Source organism: Doryrhamphus excisus, chromosome 15 (genome assembly GCF_030265055.1).
Source record: "Doryrhamphus excisus isolate RoL2022-K1 chromosome 15, RoL_Dexc_1.0, whole genome shotgun sequence".
Taxonomy (NCBI): Eukaryota; Metazoa; Chordata; class Actinopteri; order Syngnathiformes; family Syngnathidae; genus Doryrhamphus; species Doryrhamphus excisus.
Window position 1 is genome coordinate 3,415,754 of NC_080480.1, and position 13,706 is coordinate 3,429,459.

Here is a 13,706-nt window from a genome sequence, read left to right on the forward strand (position 1 = left end):
CGTATAGCGGCCTGTCACGATTCGGCGAATCGGAGCGCCACGATGCGGCCATCTGATATATGCGAGGGAAATTGAATGGAAATGCATTGGAACGGGACTGGAGATTTTGTCCGAAATAGGCGAAATCCGTTATAAAAAATCCGAATTTTTATTGGAAATGCATTACAGAAAAATTGGTTCTTTTTTATCTGTCCGTTGTGAGCGAATTTCCGATATATCCGAGTCCGATATAGCCGAGGTTTACTGTATGTCGGGTTAGAAGGGGGCCCATGTAAGGCGATATGTGTGTGTGTGTGTGTGTGTGTGTGTGTGTGTGTGTGTGTGTGTGTGTGTGTGTGTGTGTTTGCAGCTGCAGCCGGAATTCCCTCAGCGGGACATAAAGAAACTTGTATTCCCATCCTGTACGTGTTTAGCTAAAACTGCAGGTTGGAAAAAGGCAACATAAACACACACCATTACTCACCGTTCCCACGCTTATTTTCTTCCGGGTTCTGTTGTGTTTTTGCACTTTGCATATCATGATGATGATGATGAGGAGGACAAGGACGAGAAGGAGGAGAAGGACGAGGAGGGGGCAGGCCTTAACGTTCCTTCCCAAATAAACAGAGGCTGGTGAAGTAGGCTGTCGGGATAACAGAGAAGGAAACATTAAAAAAAAAAAAAAAAAGTTCTCAAACACACATGCGCACGGACAAAAAGGGAGGTTCTCGATAATTTCCCACTCTGGAAAGGACTGAAGCGGCTGCAAAAATTTGAACAAGGTGAGACCGGTTCATTGATAAAAAACAATTATGGAGACTTTACCTTTAAATGCTAACTTTCCATTGCAGTGCATGAGTTATGTCATTTAGCTTAAGGCTACGGTAATGGAATAGAATTTATATGACGGGTGAAGCATTATATAGTTCAACACGTGGGGTTATGTAATCCCATCATGCTAAGACAGGTTACATATGTGCTGTACTGCAGTATTCCATAACAGAAATGCCAAATATTAGCAAGATCCGAACACACATATTTCTATGGGATTGGTCTTCAGGAATGTGCATGCATTGGGATTTCCGGCAGGATTCTCGTCTAGTCAGCATTTCTATGCACTGTGACTTTAAATTGTTGCATGTTTTTTTTTTTTTTTCCCCCACTCCTTCTTGCCGTTGTGTTTTTTTTTGTAATAATCCCCAGCCCATATAAGAGCTTACAGTACACGGTGTCCCACTTTAGAGTAGGTTTTGAGAAGCGGGCCTCCAGCCACAAGTGCGCTTTTGAAACATTACACTGCTTGGCTTCTGTGTAGACTAGCTAGCTAAACTGCTGATAAATCTTTTTTTTTTTTTATGCAACTGACAAATTGTTTGTTTTTAATTCTTCTGCTGAACCGTGTGACCTTGTACGATTGCGCCTCGAGACCGCAAGGACATCTTCATCCTGTTGCAAAGCACACAATCATGTTGATTTTTCATCTTTTAGGGGATTTCTTAAGTGTTTTTATTGGCTCAGTGTCCTGCATCTCTGTTCCCACTGTGGTGGGAACCGATATCTAGAAGCGTGATGATGTCATTTTGGGAACAGCTGTGATTGTTGTCTGCATAAGTCATCATGTGTAGTTACATACTATACATACTATGTGTATAATATAAGATGGGCTAGTTAAAATGTTATGAGGATAAAGTCAAAATAATATTGGAATAAAGTCTAAATTACAGGAAAAAAATTAAGTTTAAATTGTTAATAAATATTTTTTAAATTGGGGAAAAAATATTATTTTACCAGAATGTCAAAATTTCTATGAGAATTAAAGCATAATTATGGGGGGAAAATACAAAAATAAATTTACTAAAAACAGCATTGTAATATTATGAAGAAAAGAAAAAAAAATTATATATATATATATATATATTATTTAAAAATATGTTATTTAATATGTTATTTAAAGTGTATTTTTCTAGCATTTTGGGCGTAGCTGGCATTTTTGAGTGAGTATTCCTATTAATGTGTCTGTTATTATATAGCATTACTATTTTATATTAAGGTTAATTTACATTTTTTTAATGATTGCCATAGCTTTTTCAGACTTTGATTGTAAAAAAAAAAAGAAAAAGACTGCTGGGATAGGCTCCAGCACCCCCTGCGACCCTCGAAAATGAATGAATGAATGAAGTCAAAATTACAGGAAGAAAATTAAGTTGAAATTGTTATTTTTTTTTAATTGGGGAAAAAAATATTATTTTACCAGAATGTCAAAATACTATGACAATTAAAGCATAATTATGGGGAAAAAATAGAAAAATAAATTTAATTAAAACATTTTTAATATTATGGAGAAACTAAATTAAAATATATATATATGTTATTTAAAAATATGTGATTTAATATGTTATTTAACATGTATTTTTGAGTGAGGACTCCTATTAGTGCGTCTGTTATTATATAGCATTGTTTTTTTATATTAAGGTTAATTTACATTTTTTAATGATTAGCATAGCTTTTTCAGACACTGAATTTAGGCAACTGGATTGTAAAAAAAAAAAAAAAAAAAAAGACTACTGGGATAGGCTCCAGCATCACTGCAATCCTAATTCACAGAACAGAGCATTTGAAAATGGAACCTATATTCATTAGATCTCATTAAAATTACGTTTATTTTCTATATAGGTGCAGCAGCACAATGTTGGGAGTCCTCCTCACGATTACCTTCGCCCACCTGGTGGCACTGGCGCCCCCTCCCGACGGCCCCCTTGTCCCCTGCAGACGCTGCTGTGATCACCTTCCACCAACAGAGGGCAGCCAAGCTCCGCCTCCAAGTGGGGTGTACAGTCAGGTGCCTGAGGTCCGCGCCTACATCAATATGACCATTCTTAAAGGTACAGTACCACTTGTGTCAACTGCTATATTGCTGACAGCCACTAGGGGCGTTATTTCCATGTTATCTGATGAACATGCAATTGTGTTAAAATGTGATTCAGGTGACAAAGGAGACCGCGGTGAAAGAGGGACGCCAGGAAAAACCGGACAGGAAGGCCCCACGGGACCTGTCGGCCCAACTGGTGCAAAGGGGTCAAAGGGTCAAGCGGGCCTCCCAGGCGACCCCTGCAAAGTTAATTTCGCCGCTTTCTCTGTTGGTCGTCGCAAGTCCCTCCACAGCCTGGAGGCCTATCAGACGCTGATATTCGACACCGTGTTCGTAAACCCGGACAACCACTTCAACATGTTCGCCGGGAAGTTCATCTGCCACACGCCCGGCATCTACTTCTTCAACGTCAACATTCACACGTGGAACTTCAAGGAGACGTACCTGCACATCATGCGAAACGAGGCCGAGCAGGCTATTGTGTACGCGCAGCCCAGCGACCGCTCCATCATGCAGAGCCAGAGCCTGATGCTGGACTTGGGACTCGGCGATGAGGTGTGGATCCGCCTGTATAAAAGGGAAAGGGAGAATGCCATTTACAGCGATGATGTGGATGTTTACATCACTTTCAATGGATACCTCATCAAAGCAAGCACAGAGTAATTTTGTCACATTGAATGAGTTTATAAATACTTTAAATTAATATTGCATGCAAGTTTCAACAGGTGTGTATTAGTTTTATACCGCTTACACCCTCTAGAGGGCGTATTTGGATAAGTAAATGAGTATGTAATTGACAGCATATTAATGCACTTACTCATTTCAACCACCAGAGGGGAGTGACTACTAACTAATTGTGCACATAAATCTGCAAAACCAGCTGAAAACACTTACCTGTATTACAGATTTTGGGGTTTTATTTTTGAAAAAAAAAAATGTAACTTGCAATAATCACACATGCACTGTAAAATAAACAGAATATTAACAGAATATCCAATTAAAAATAGCTTACATTGTTTAAAAATTAAAAGGCGTGTGACATCATCAAGAGTACAAACCACACTAATTATTAATTGCACAAAACAAGTCACTTTAAAGATGCATACAGAAGTTACACAAGGTCCAAAAAATGCAGTTTCCTGCATCTCAAAATCGGCTTAGAATATCAAATAAACATGTGGCATCGAACAGCTGTAACTGTATTGTGTAATTTTCCTCTAGAAAAATACTTTAAACTTGTAAACTTTTGCAACCGAAGGCACTATTTTTGTTCATGTCAGATCCATGGTTCAAGCCTATCGAAACCTTAAACTCTGGAGTTCCAACTTTTGGCATGGTTGCAGCCTCCAGGGCTTGGACAACCAATATTCGAAAGTGACCTAGTAATGAACAGAAAATGTCGCTTTTGGAAAATACTTCCAGGCTTTCATCACTGACGAGCAACAAGACATTTTTTTGCATTTTAAACTTGATGCTACAGTGTAGTTGACTTGGTGTTTGTCAAAGCAAAGCTGCTAATGTTATGCTAATATTCTACATTATTCGACTACAAAGGTAATCCCTTGTTTATCATAGTTAAATGGTTCCAGACCCGACCATGATAAAGGGAATATTTTTGTAGTTAAAAGCATTGAAAACCTGTTCATAATCTTCTTTAACCATATGAGAGACCTCTAGACATGAAATAACACCCCTATAGTCACTGTTACACTGATATTACCCAATATAGATCAGAAAAAAGAAGCCATACCAGGCACAATTAAGACTATAAATGTGTTCCAGTGCTCGGAGAGCTGATTAGCGGGCAAGGGGGGGGGGGGGGGGTGGACAGGAAGTTACACCAAGGGTTGTGTTTTTGACGTGCAAAAAAAGTTTGTCAATTCTGGTGCTTTTAATGATTACCATATGATTACCATAGCTTTTTCAGACACTGAATTTAGGTAAATGGATTGTAAAAAAAAAAAAAGAGAGACTGCTGGGATAGGATTTATTATTTTACCAGAATGTCAAAATACTATGAGAATTAAAGCATAATTATGGGGGGGAAATACAAAAATAAATTTAATAAAAACAACATTGTAATATTATGAAGAAAATAAATGTCCTTTAAAAAAATATGTTATTTAAAGTGTATTTTTCTAGCATTTTGGGCGTAGCTGGGATTTTTGAGTTATTATATAGCATTACTATTTTATATTAAGGTTAATTTACTTTTTTTTTTTTATGATTGCCATAGCTTTTTCCAGACACAAGGGTTGTGTTTTAGACGTGCAATAAAAAGTTTGTCAATTCTGGTGCTTGTGTGTCTGACTGAACGTTACTGTAACATTATTGACACCTAGTGACCATTGAGGTGTCATTACGTTTTAGAATGCGTCTTCTGAATGCCTATTTTAGTTAATTTAGCTATTTTTTTAGCTTGAAATGCTAAATGCTTCATCCACAAAATTGAAATTATTCATTAAAAATTAGTACATGCTGAGGGTTGATAGAATGAATCAATGCAAGGAATCGGAAAATACGTTTTCATGCTTTCAAGGAAAATAATGCACATTGTGAAATAAATAAGAGTGTAAAAGCTCTACTGTAGCAACATAAAAAAACGTCGTCTGATTGGGCTAGCTGGCAGCCTCGTGCTACAAAGCAGCCAATCACACGTGACATCTGGGAGTGTAAAAAAAAAATCGTATCGTGCGTCACTCATTGAGGATCGAGTCCGGTCTGTCATAGCCAAAAAGCCTGAAGTCAGGTTCATAGAGTTTATAAAGTTCCCTCAGCGACTCTCGGGGCACCGTGTTGAACCAATGGGCTTCCGAACTGCTGGATGTCGTGTTCCCGTGCGAGGTGGGGAACTCCACTACATTATCCACGCGTAGCAGTCGTAATAAATGCGCAGCGTCTTCCTCGACGCTCTCCAAATGTCCCACAAAGTCATACTGGATCTGGCAGGGATGGCAAAGACGGTACACTTGACGCCAGTGTTCGTTAAAGGGCATTTCCTTCTCTGTCTGGGGGTCCAGGAGATACTGGATGAATTGGGAGAAAGACGGGTGGAGACCGGCGGCGCGCGCCTCGTCCACAGAGGAAGGCGGCGTCGGCTGGTTGGCGTAGCGTCGCAGGATGACCTGAGCAAATTTACGATAGAAGTCCTCGTTGCCCACCTCTAATTTATCCCGGTAGGCGGATACGAGACGCACAAAGGGGTCTCGCACGAAAAGGAACTTTGTGTACTTCTTCAGCTTGACCTTCCAAACAAAGCAACATATTTTTGTTATTGGACATTCATAGCAAGTCACTGAAAAGTCTTTTTGGGGGGGGGTTCTAACGTTGGGATGGGGTTGTAATCTGTGCTTTCATGTTGTCAGCCAATATAGCAAAATACTGTAAAATCAACAACGATAATGTTGTGACACGGAAATTGTATGTGATGCTAGGTTGTTAGGTTAGATGCTAGGTTAGATGCTAGGTTAGCTAACATTGTTGGATCTACATTTGCTGATATTCTTTTGGCTAAGGTGCATGTTAAAGCTCTGGTATTGCAATTGTTTAGATAATGGCAGTTACATGGAAGCAAGTAAAGCTTTTCTTCCCATCACTCACAAACACTAATAACCAGGAGAGATGACCCACTGGAAAAAAGTGTGTGCTACAGTTAGTTTTTGATTTTTTTTTCTCAAAAAACTGTTCTAAAAAATAAAAAAAAAATTAAAAATTAAAAATTATTATTTTTTTAAATATTTAAAAAAAAAAAAAATTTTAAAAATAAATAAAGGGCCGTCATATATTGTATTGAGGGACGTCTTATATTTGGATCAATATGCAAATTTAGCTTTTAAAGTAGAAAAAAAAATCTAAATAAAGCAACAGTGGTCACCATATGAAACAGACGTCTTAAAAAAAAAAGTCCAAAGAAAAAGCACTAAACAAAAAATGTTCAACAGACCTTTTTTCATAAGGTGCCTGGAAAACTTAGCTGTATCGCTTCCAGAAGCTCTGGTATTGCAATTGTTTAGATTACGGCAGTTACATGGAAGCAAGTAAAGCTTTTCTTCCCATCACTCACAAACACTAGTAACCAGGAGAGATGACCCACTGGTAAAAGAGTGTGTGCTACTGTTAGTCTCTGATTTTTTTTTTCTCAAAAAACTGTTCTAAAAAATAAAAAAAATTATAAATTTAAAAAAATAAATAAATGAATTTTAAACAAATAAAAATATATATATTAAAAAAAAAATATATATATATATATATATTAAAAAAATAATAATAAATAAAGGACCGTCCTATATTGTATTGAGGGACATCTTATATTTGGATCAATATGCAAATTTAGCTTTTAAAGTAGAAAAAAAAATCCAAATAAAGCAACAGTGGTCACCATATGAAACAGACATCTTTAAAAAAAAGTCCACAGAAAAAGCACTAAACAAAAAATGTTCAACAGACCTTCATAAGGTGCCTGGAAAACTTGCCGTATCGCTTCCAGAACTTGTTGAACGTGAAGTGCATGCTGCTGTTGTGGGCCTGGTCGTTGGAGATGAACAGGGGATCTCTCGGGGGAAGGCCGTCGTGGAGCAGGCTCTCACTGAGAATGATCATGATCCGTTTCCAGTTACTGCAAGCCACCTGAGGGGGAGGGGACATTAAAAGTCAGCTGAAAGTGTTGTTTTCATGTAAAAACAGTCGAACTCCAGGAGTTTGTGTACCTTAGGAACATAGCAGTAGATAATACCGTGCCTGTCATCGACTATCAGATGATCCAGCTCCTTGTTGGGAATGTCATCAAATGTACGTTTTTGGCCAGGAAACAGCACGCTGTCGTTGGCGCACACCTCCTCAAGTAACCTCTTCCGGTGCTCCTGTTTATTTGAAGCGGAAGTCAATACAAACAATGCTACAGAATACCTTAATATAGACTAAAAGTTCACATTTTTAGAACAATATGACCCTTTACATGACAAAAACAACCTTGTTTATCATGATTAATTAATTAATTTACAGAAGTTAATTACCAAGTGGCTGATAATGTTTGTTTACATTACTCACAAGGAAAGTTAACATCAAAAAAGGTTCGCTTCATTTCCTCACTTGCACAGTATGATTAATCTCAAAACACTTTTTTAAGTTATTAGAGTTATTTTAAGGCTGCACGGCGGTCAAGTGGTTAGGGCGAAGACGTCACAGCTCGGACACATGAGTTCAATTCCACTCTCGGTCATCTCTGTGTGGAGTTTGCATGTTCTCCCCGTGCATGCGTGGGTTTTCTCCGGGTACTCCGGTTTCCTCCCACATTCCAAAAACATGCTAGGTTAATTAGCGACTCCAAATTGTCCATAGGTATGAATGTGAGTGTGAATGGTTGTTTGTCTATATGTGCCCTGTGATTGGCTGGCCACCAGTCCAGGGTGTGCCGCCCCGCCTCTCGCCTGAAGACAGCTGGGATAGGCTCCATCATACCAATGACCCTCGTGAGGACAAGAAAATGAATGAATGTGCACTTGGGGGGGGGGGTGTACAGCAATGAATCTCACACACAATAAAACTAAAATAAAGTAAAATTATTCCAACAACATGCATGCTAGGTTAATTAGCGACTCAAAATTGTCCATAGGTATGAATGTGAGTGTGAATGGTTGTTTGTCTATATGTGCCCTGTGATTGGCTGGCCACCAGTCCAGGGTGTACCCCGCCTCTCGCCCCGAAGACAGCTGGGATAGGCTCCAGCACCCCCTGCAACCCTTGTGAGGATAAGTGGTAGAAAATGAATGAATGAGTTATTTTATTGGATTTTTTGGCCCAATTATTATTGGTCCGATAATTATACTATCGCCAGCAACAGTAACGATGATAATAACAAATAAAAATAACACTAAAGCATATTTACTTGTCTCTGTCGAAGCTCTGGTGCCACCGGCATCTGATGAACTTTCCACTCCTGCTTTGGTATGTATCGTTCTTCCGCCTTCTCTGATTGGTTGCTTGTTTCTGCCAGGACAGGGTCTGTAGGTTCACCAGTTCCAGGTTCTAAGAACTGGTTGACAAAGGCATCGATGTCGGACAGGAAAGACAGCATACGGGGGGTTGGAGGTGGCTGCTTCTGCTGTTTTTCTTGCTGATGCTGCCCTGGAGCAGGATGTGCCATTTTGGGACCCGGTGAAATAGGTGTGTGCAAATACGAATGGGACGTTCCGACGTCGTCCCAGTAGAGGATGATCAGAAGAATCATGAAGGCAGAGCCCAGGACGATAAAAATCCGAAACATCCTAGAGGTTCCCATGGTGACAAATTGGCGTGCGAGATGAGGTTGCGGCTGCTACTGTCTCGCCGTTTTCCTTTGAAGGGCCTCGCTATGGCAACAGATTGAAACAGTTGCCTGGGTTTTTTTTTTTTTTTATGGTGGCAACCAAGGCAACAGATCTTAGTTACTGAGCTACTGCTACAGGGTCACCATGGCAACAGAGTCAAGGCCCTCTCTCACCATGGTGTTAGATGGAGCCTGCACTTATCGTGCCGCCATGGATGAAATTCTCACCTCTGTTCCATGAAGCCACCTGAAAAAAAAACGACAACACAATGAAACATAAGGACAAGCTCATTCAAAATGTTGCCAGGTGATCATAAATTCCCTGTGTTGCTGCGACGGCATATCATCTTTTCACATCACTTACCTCCCACTCCAAAATACCACAGTTGTAATTGTTACTCAGGTTTGAGGAAAAAGTTCGAAAATAAAAACCTTGACTGGACTGTGGTTTCTTCAATGCAGTCTCAAAAGTCGCAAGACGTCACTTTTCCCCACTCTGGCATCCTTCTAAATGTGGAGCTCTCATGCAACAGTCGTTAAGAGTTATATCTTTCCTGAGCGCTGCTTTGACTGGGAAATTCATTACACCATCGCTGCAGCCTACACCGCCCGCTCTCCTCGCACGCCACTGAATTGACATCACATCCGCCACATCGGGAGCTGCGAGTATGAATGTCTTTCTTTTCACTGCGCTGTGTGCACAATTATTTAAAAACACTGTTTTTGGTCAAAACTTAAAGTGGAAAAACTAAAATATTCATATTGTGCACACCTAATTTAGGGTAATCTCCATGCATATCACCTGGTATGCTTAAATCTAATTAGCATTGGAGTCAGAAAATATGCACAAAAATGATAATATGGTAAAAAATACTGACTTGCCTCATAATGCGCACACAGTGTACTTTCATCTTCATCTCGACACCAAATGAGGCTGCACTAAACTGTTCAGAGGAGAGGATGAATGCCTGTGCCCAGTAAACTTAATCCCATTGGAAATCTCAGGATTTACATGCATGATTTCTGACTTGTTTTGACGGTAATCCTGCACCAATCTGTACCACAGTTTTTTGTTTTTTTTTGTGGCATTTTTTATATTTTCAGTTTGAAATACAGCAAATCCTGTTTTGTTTTGACAACCATGAAGTGGTTGACATATAAATAGCATAGCATACCGCCACCACAGTTACCTATTTGCTACCTGCCTGTCTGCCGCAGCACTCATATGAAAGGCAGTGTTGCCAGATAGGATACAGTCAACTATTGTATCAGAACCTTTAAAGTAACATATTTTCAAGAGAATTGTCATACAAAGCAAACTAACCCTGGTACTATACATATGTACGTTTTTTTTTAATTAGCTAAATACTCAATTTAAAGAACTCCTGCCATTCAAAACACGATAAAAAAGTGGGGAATATCGTAGTTATCTGGCAGGCAGTGAAAGCCCGCCCCTGCGTGCCACGAGACCCTTAGCTCTAATAAATATGACATTTTGATTCATTTTTTTTGTGTTGATAAATGTTCTTAAAGATAAAGATGGTTTTATGTCAAACAATGTAACCAAAAGCTACATCCTCTCTCATATTGCTATATTTTCCACAAAAAAAAATCCAAATAATGTGTTACAACTTTTTTTTCCCCGGATATTTCAAACATAAACTTAGTCAAAAATTTACTGGTTAACATTATTCTTGCTACTAATAGGTATTTATCACAACACATTAAAAAATATCCGGCTGAGAAGAGTGCAACATTTTAAATTTTATTTTATATTCTAATCCCAATTCCATCACAGTACATATGCTAGCCAAATACCGCTTACTTTTTGCCTTCGTCTCCTGTCCACGACTTCCCGCGTTCAATGAAGCACCATCCATTTTGTTCTTCTCGTCCCTCTGCTCGGTGACAAAGGTTTAGGGTGTTCTTCCGGGAGAAATATTGCATATAAATATGCTAATCATCGTTTAGGTTACAACACTGTCGCGCCTGCGACGGCAGCGGGTCTTCTCCGCTTGTGTTTTTTTTCCCTCCTCCGAGATGCAACGAGAGTTCAGCAAATATCGCGAGATTTTCAATTCTGGGTCAATTGAGATGAGCTGTGTGTGCCCAAAATAACCAGAAAAGACAGCGAGGCCTTAAGAAGGAAAAATAGGGAAAATACCAAAAAATTGTGCCAGTATAATTGTATGTAGGTATTATTGTATGTGATTGATGCAATTCCTTAATACATAATCAATTATTGTAAGCAATGGGAAAGCAATACCTAATCATTAATTCATAACACATACATTGATTAATGTATTAAAACAGTATTAAGCTAATAATACCTAGCCTCATTAGTTGGAAACAACTGGTCATAATGTATATGTTTAGATAGATGGATAGATAGATAGATAGATAGATAGATAGATAGATAGATAGATAGATAGATAGATAGATAGATAGATAGATAGATAGATAGATAGATAGATAGATAGATAGATAGATAGATAGATAGATAGATAGATAGATAGATAGATAGATAGATAGATAGATAGATAGATAGATAGATAGATAGATAGATAGATAGATAGATAGATAGATAGATAGATAGATAGATAGATAGATAGATAGATAGATAGATAGATAGATAGATAGATAGATAGATAGATAGATAGATAGATAGATAGATAGATAGATAGATAGATAGATAGATAGATAGATAGATAGATAGATAGATAGATAGATAGATAGATAGATAGATAGATAGATAGATAGATAGATAGATAGATAGATAGATAGATAGATAGATAGATAGATAGATAGATAGATAGATAGATAGATAGATAGATAGATAGATAGATGGGTAGATGGGTAGATGGGTAGATGGATAGATGGATGGATAGATAAAGATAAAAAGATATATAGATAGATGGATGGATGGATGGATGATAGATAGATAGATAGATAGATAGATGGATGGATGGATGGATGGATGGATGGATGGATGGATGGATGGATGGATGGATGGATGGATGGATGGATGGATGGATGGATGGATGGATGGATGGATGGATGGATGGATGGATGGATGGATGGATGGATGGATGGATGGATGGATGGATGGATGGATGGATAGATAGATAGATAGATAGATAGATAGATAGATAGATAGATAGATAGATAGATAGATAGATAGATAGATAGATAGATAGATAGATAGATAGATAGATAGATAGATAGATAGATAGATAGATAGATAGATAGATAGATAGATAGATAGATAGATAGATAGATAGATAGATAGATAGATAGATAGATAGATAGATGGGTAGATGGATATATGGATAGATGGATGGATAGATAAAGATAAAAAGATATATAGATAGATGGATGGATGGATGGATGATAGATAGATAGATAGATAGATAGATAGATAGATAGATAGATAGATAGATAGATAGATAGATAGATAGATAGATAGATAGATAGATAGATAGATAGATAGATAGATAGATAGATAGATAGATGATAGATAGATAGATAGATAGATAGATAGATAGATAGATAGATAGATAGATAGATAGATAGATAGATAGATAGATAGATAGATAGATAGATAGATAGATAGATGATAGATGATAGATAGATAGATAGATAGATAGATAGATAGATAGATAGATAGATAGATAGATAGATAGATAGATAGATAGATAGATAGATAGATAGATAGATAGATAGATAGATAGATAGATAGATAGATAGATAGATAGATAGATAGATAGATATAGATAGATAGATAGATAGATAGATAGATGGATGGATGGATGGATGGATGGATGGATGGATGGATGGATGGATGGATGGATGGATGGATGGATGGATGGATGATAGATGGATAGATGGATGGATGGATGGATGATAGATGGATGGATAGATGGATGACAGATGGATGGATAGATGGATGGATAGATGGGTGGATAGATGGATGGATAGATATATGGCTAGATAGATAGATAAATAGATAGATAGATAGATAGATAGATAGATAGATAGATAGATAGATAGATAGATAGATAGATAGATAGATAGATAGATAGATAGATAGATAGATAGATAGATAGATAGATAGATAGATAGATAGATAGATAGATAGATAGATAGATGGATGGATGGATGGATGGATGGATGGATGGATGGATGGATGGATGGATGGATGGATGGATGGATGGATGGATGGATGGATGGATGGATAGATGGATGGATGGATGGATGGATGGATGGATGGATGGATAGAAAGATAAAAGGATATATAGATAGAAAGATAAAAAGATATATAGATGGATGGATGGATGATAGATGGATGGATAGATGGATAGATGGATGGATGGATGATAGATGGATGGATAGATGGATGACAGATGGATGGATAGATATATGGCTAGATAGACAGATAAATAGATAGAAAGATAGACAGAAAGATAGATAGAAAGATAGATAGAAAGATAGATAGACAGATAGATAGATAGATTCCTTTATTGACTTCCTTTATTGTCATTGCACAATAACACA

At 37.9% G+C, this 13,706-nt stretch overlaps 2 protein-coding genes across 4 annotated transcripts; one reads left to right on the forward strand and one right to left on the reverse strand.

Moving 5' to 3' along the window:
- Positions 1–587: 587 nt before the first annotated feature.
- On the reverse strand, positions 588–11,173 carry chst12a (carbohydrate (chondroitin 4) sulfotransferase 12a). 3 transcript variants are annotated; one of them, XR_009119644.1, is made up of 6 exons: positions 10,978–11,173; positions 8,733–9,399; positions 7,555–7,707; positions 7,295–7,474; positions 3,293–6,093; positions 588–622 (listed from the first exon to the last, which is right to left on the reverse strand). XR_009119644.1 is itself a non-coding variant. In XM_058050127.1 (5 exons), the coding sequence occupies exons 2-5, from the start codon at positions 9,123–9,125 to the stop codon at positions 5,545–5,547; spliced, it is 1,275 nt and encodes a 424-aa protein (XP_057906110.1). In that variant the 5' UTR covers positions 9,126–9,399; positions 10,978–11,173; the 3' UTR covers positions 3,272–5,544. The 3 variants fall into 3 exon arrangements, 1 of the variants encoding a protein (XP_057906110.1); XR_009119645.1 differs by lacking the exon at positions 10,978–11,173 and adding an exon at positions 9,517–9,693; XM_058050127.1 differs by lacking the exon at positions 588–622 and having other exon boundaries at positions 3,272–6,093.
- c1qtnf6a (C1q and TNF related 6a) lies at positions 612–4,650 on the forward strand. The gene is made up of 3 exons (XM_058050128.1): positions 612–761; positions 2,653–2,861; positions 2,964–4,650. The coding sequence occupies exons 2-3, from the start codon at positions 2,666–2,668 to the stop codon at positions 3,509–3,511; spliced, it is 744 nt and encodes a 247-aa protein (XP_057906111.1). The 5' UTR covers positions 612–761; positions 2,653–2,665; the 3' UTR covers positions 3,512–4,650.
- Positions 11,174–13,706: the final 2,533 nt, after the last annotated feature.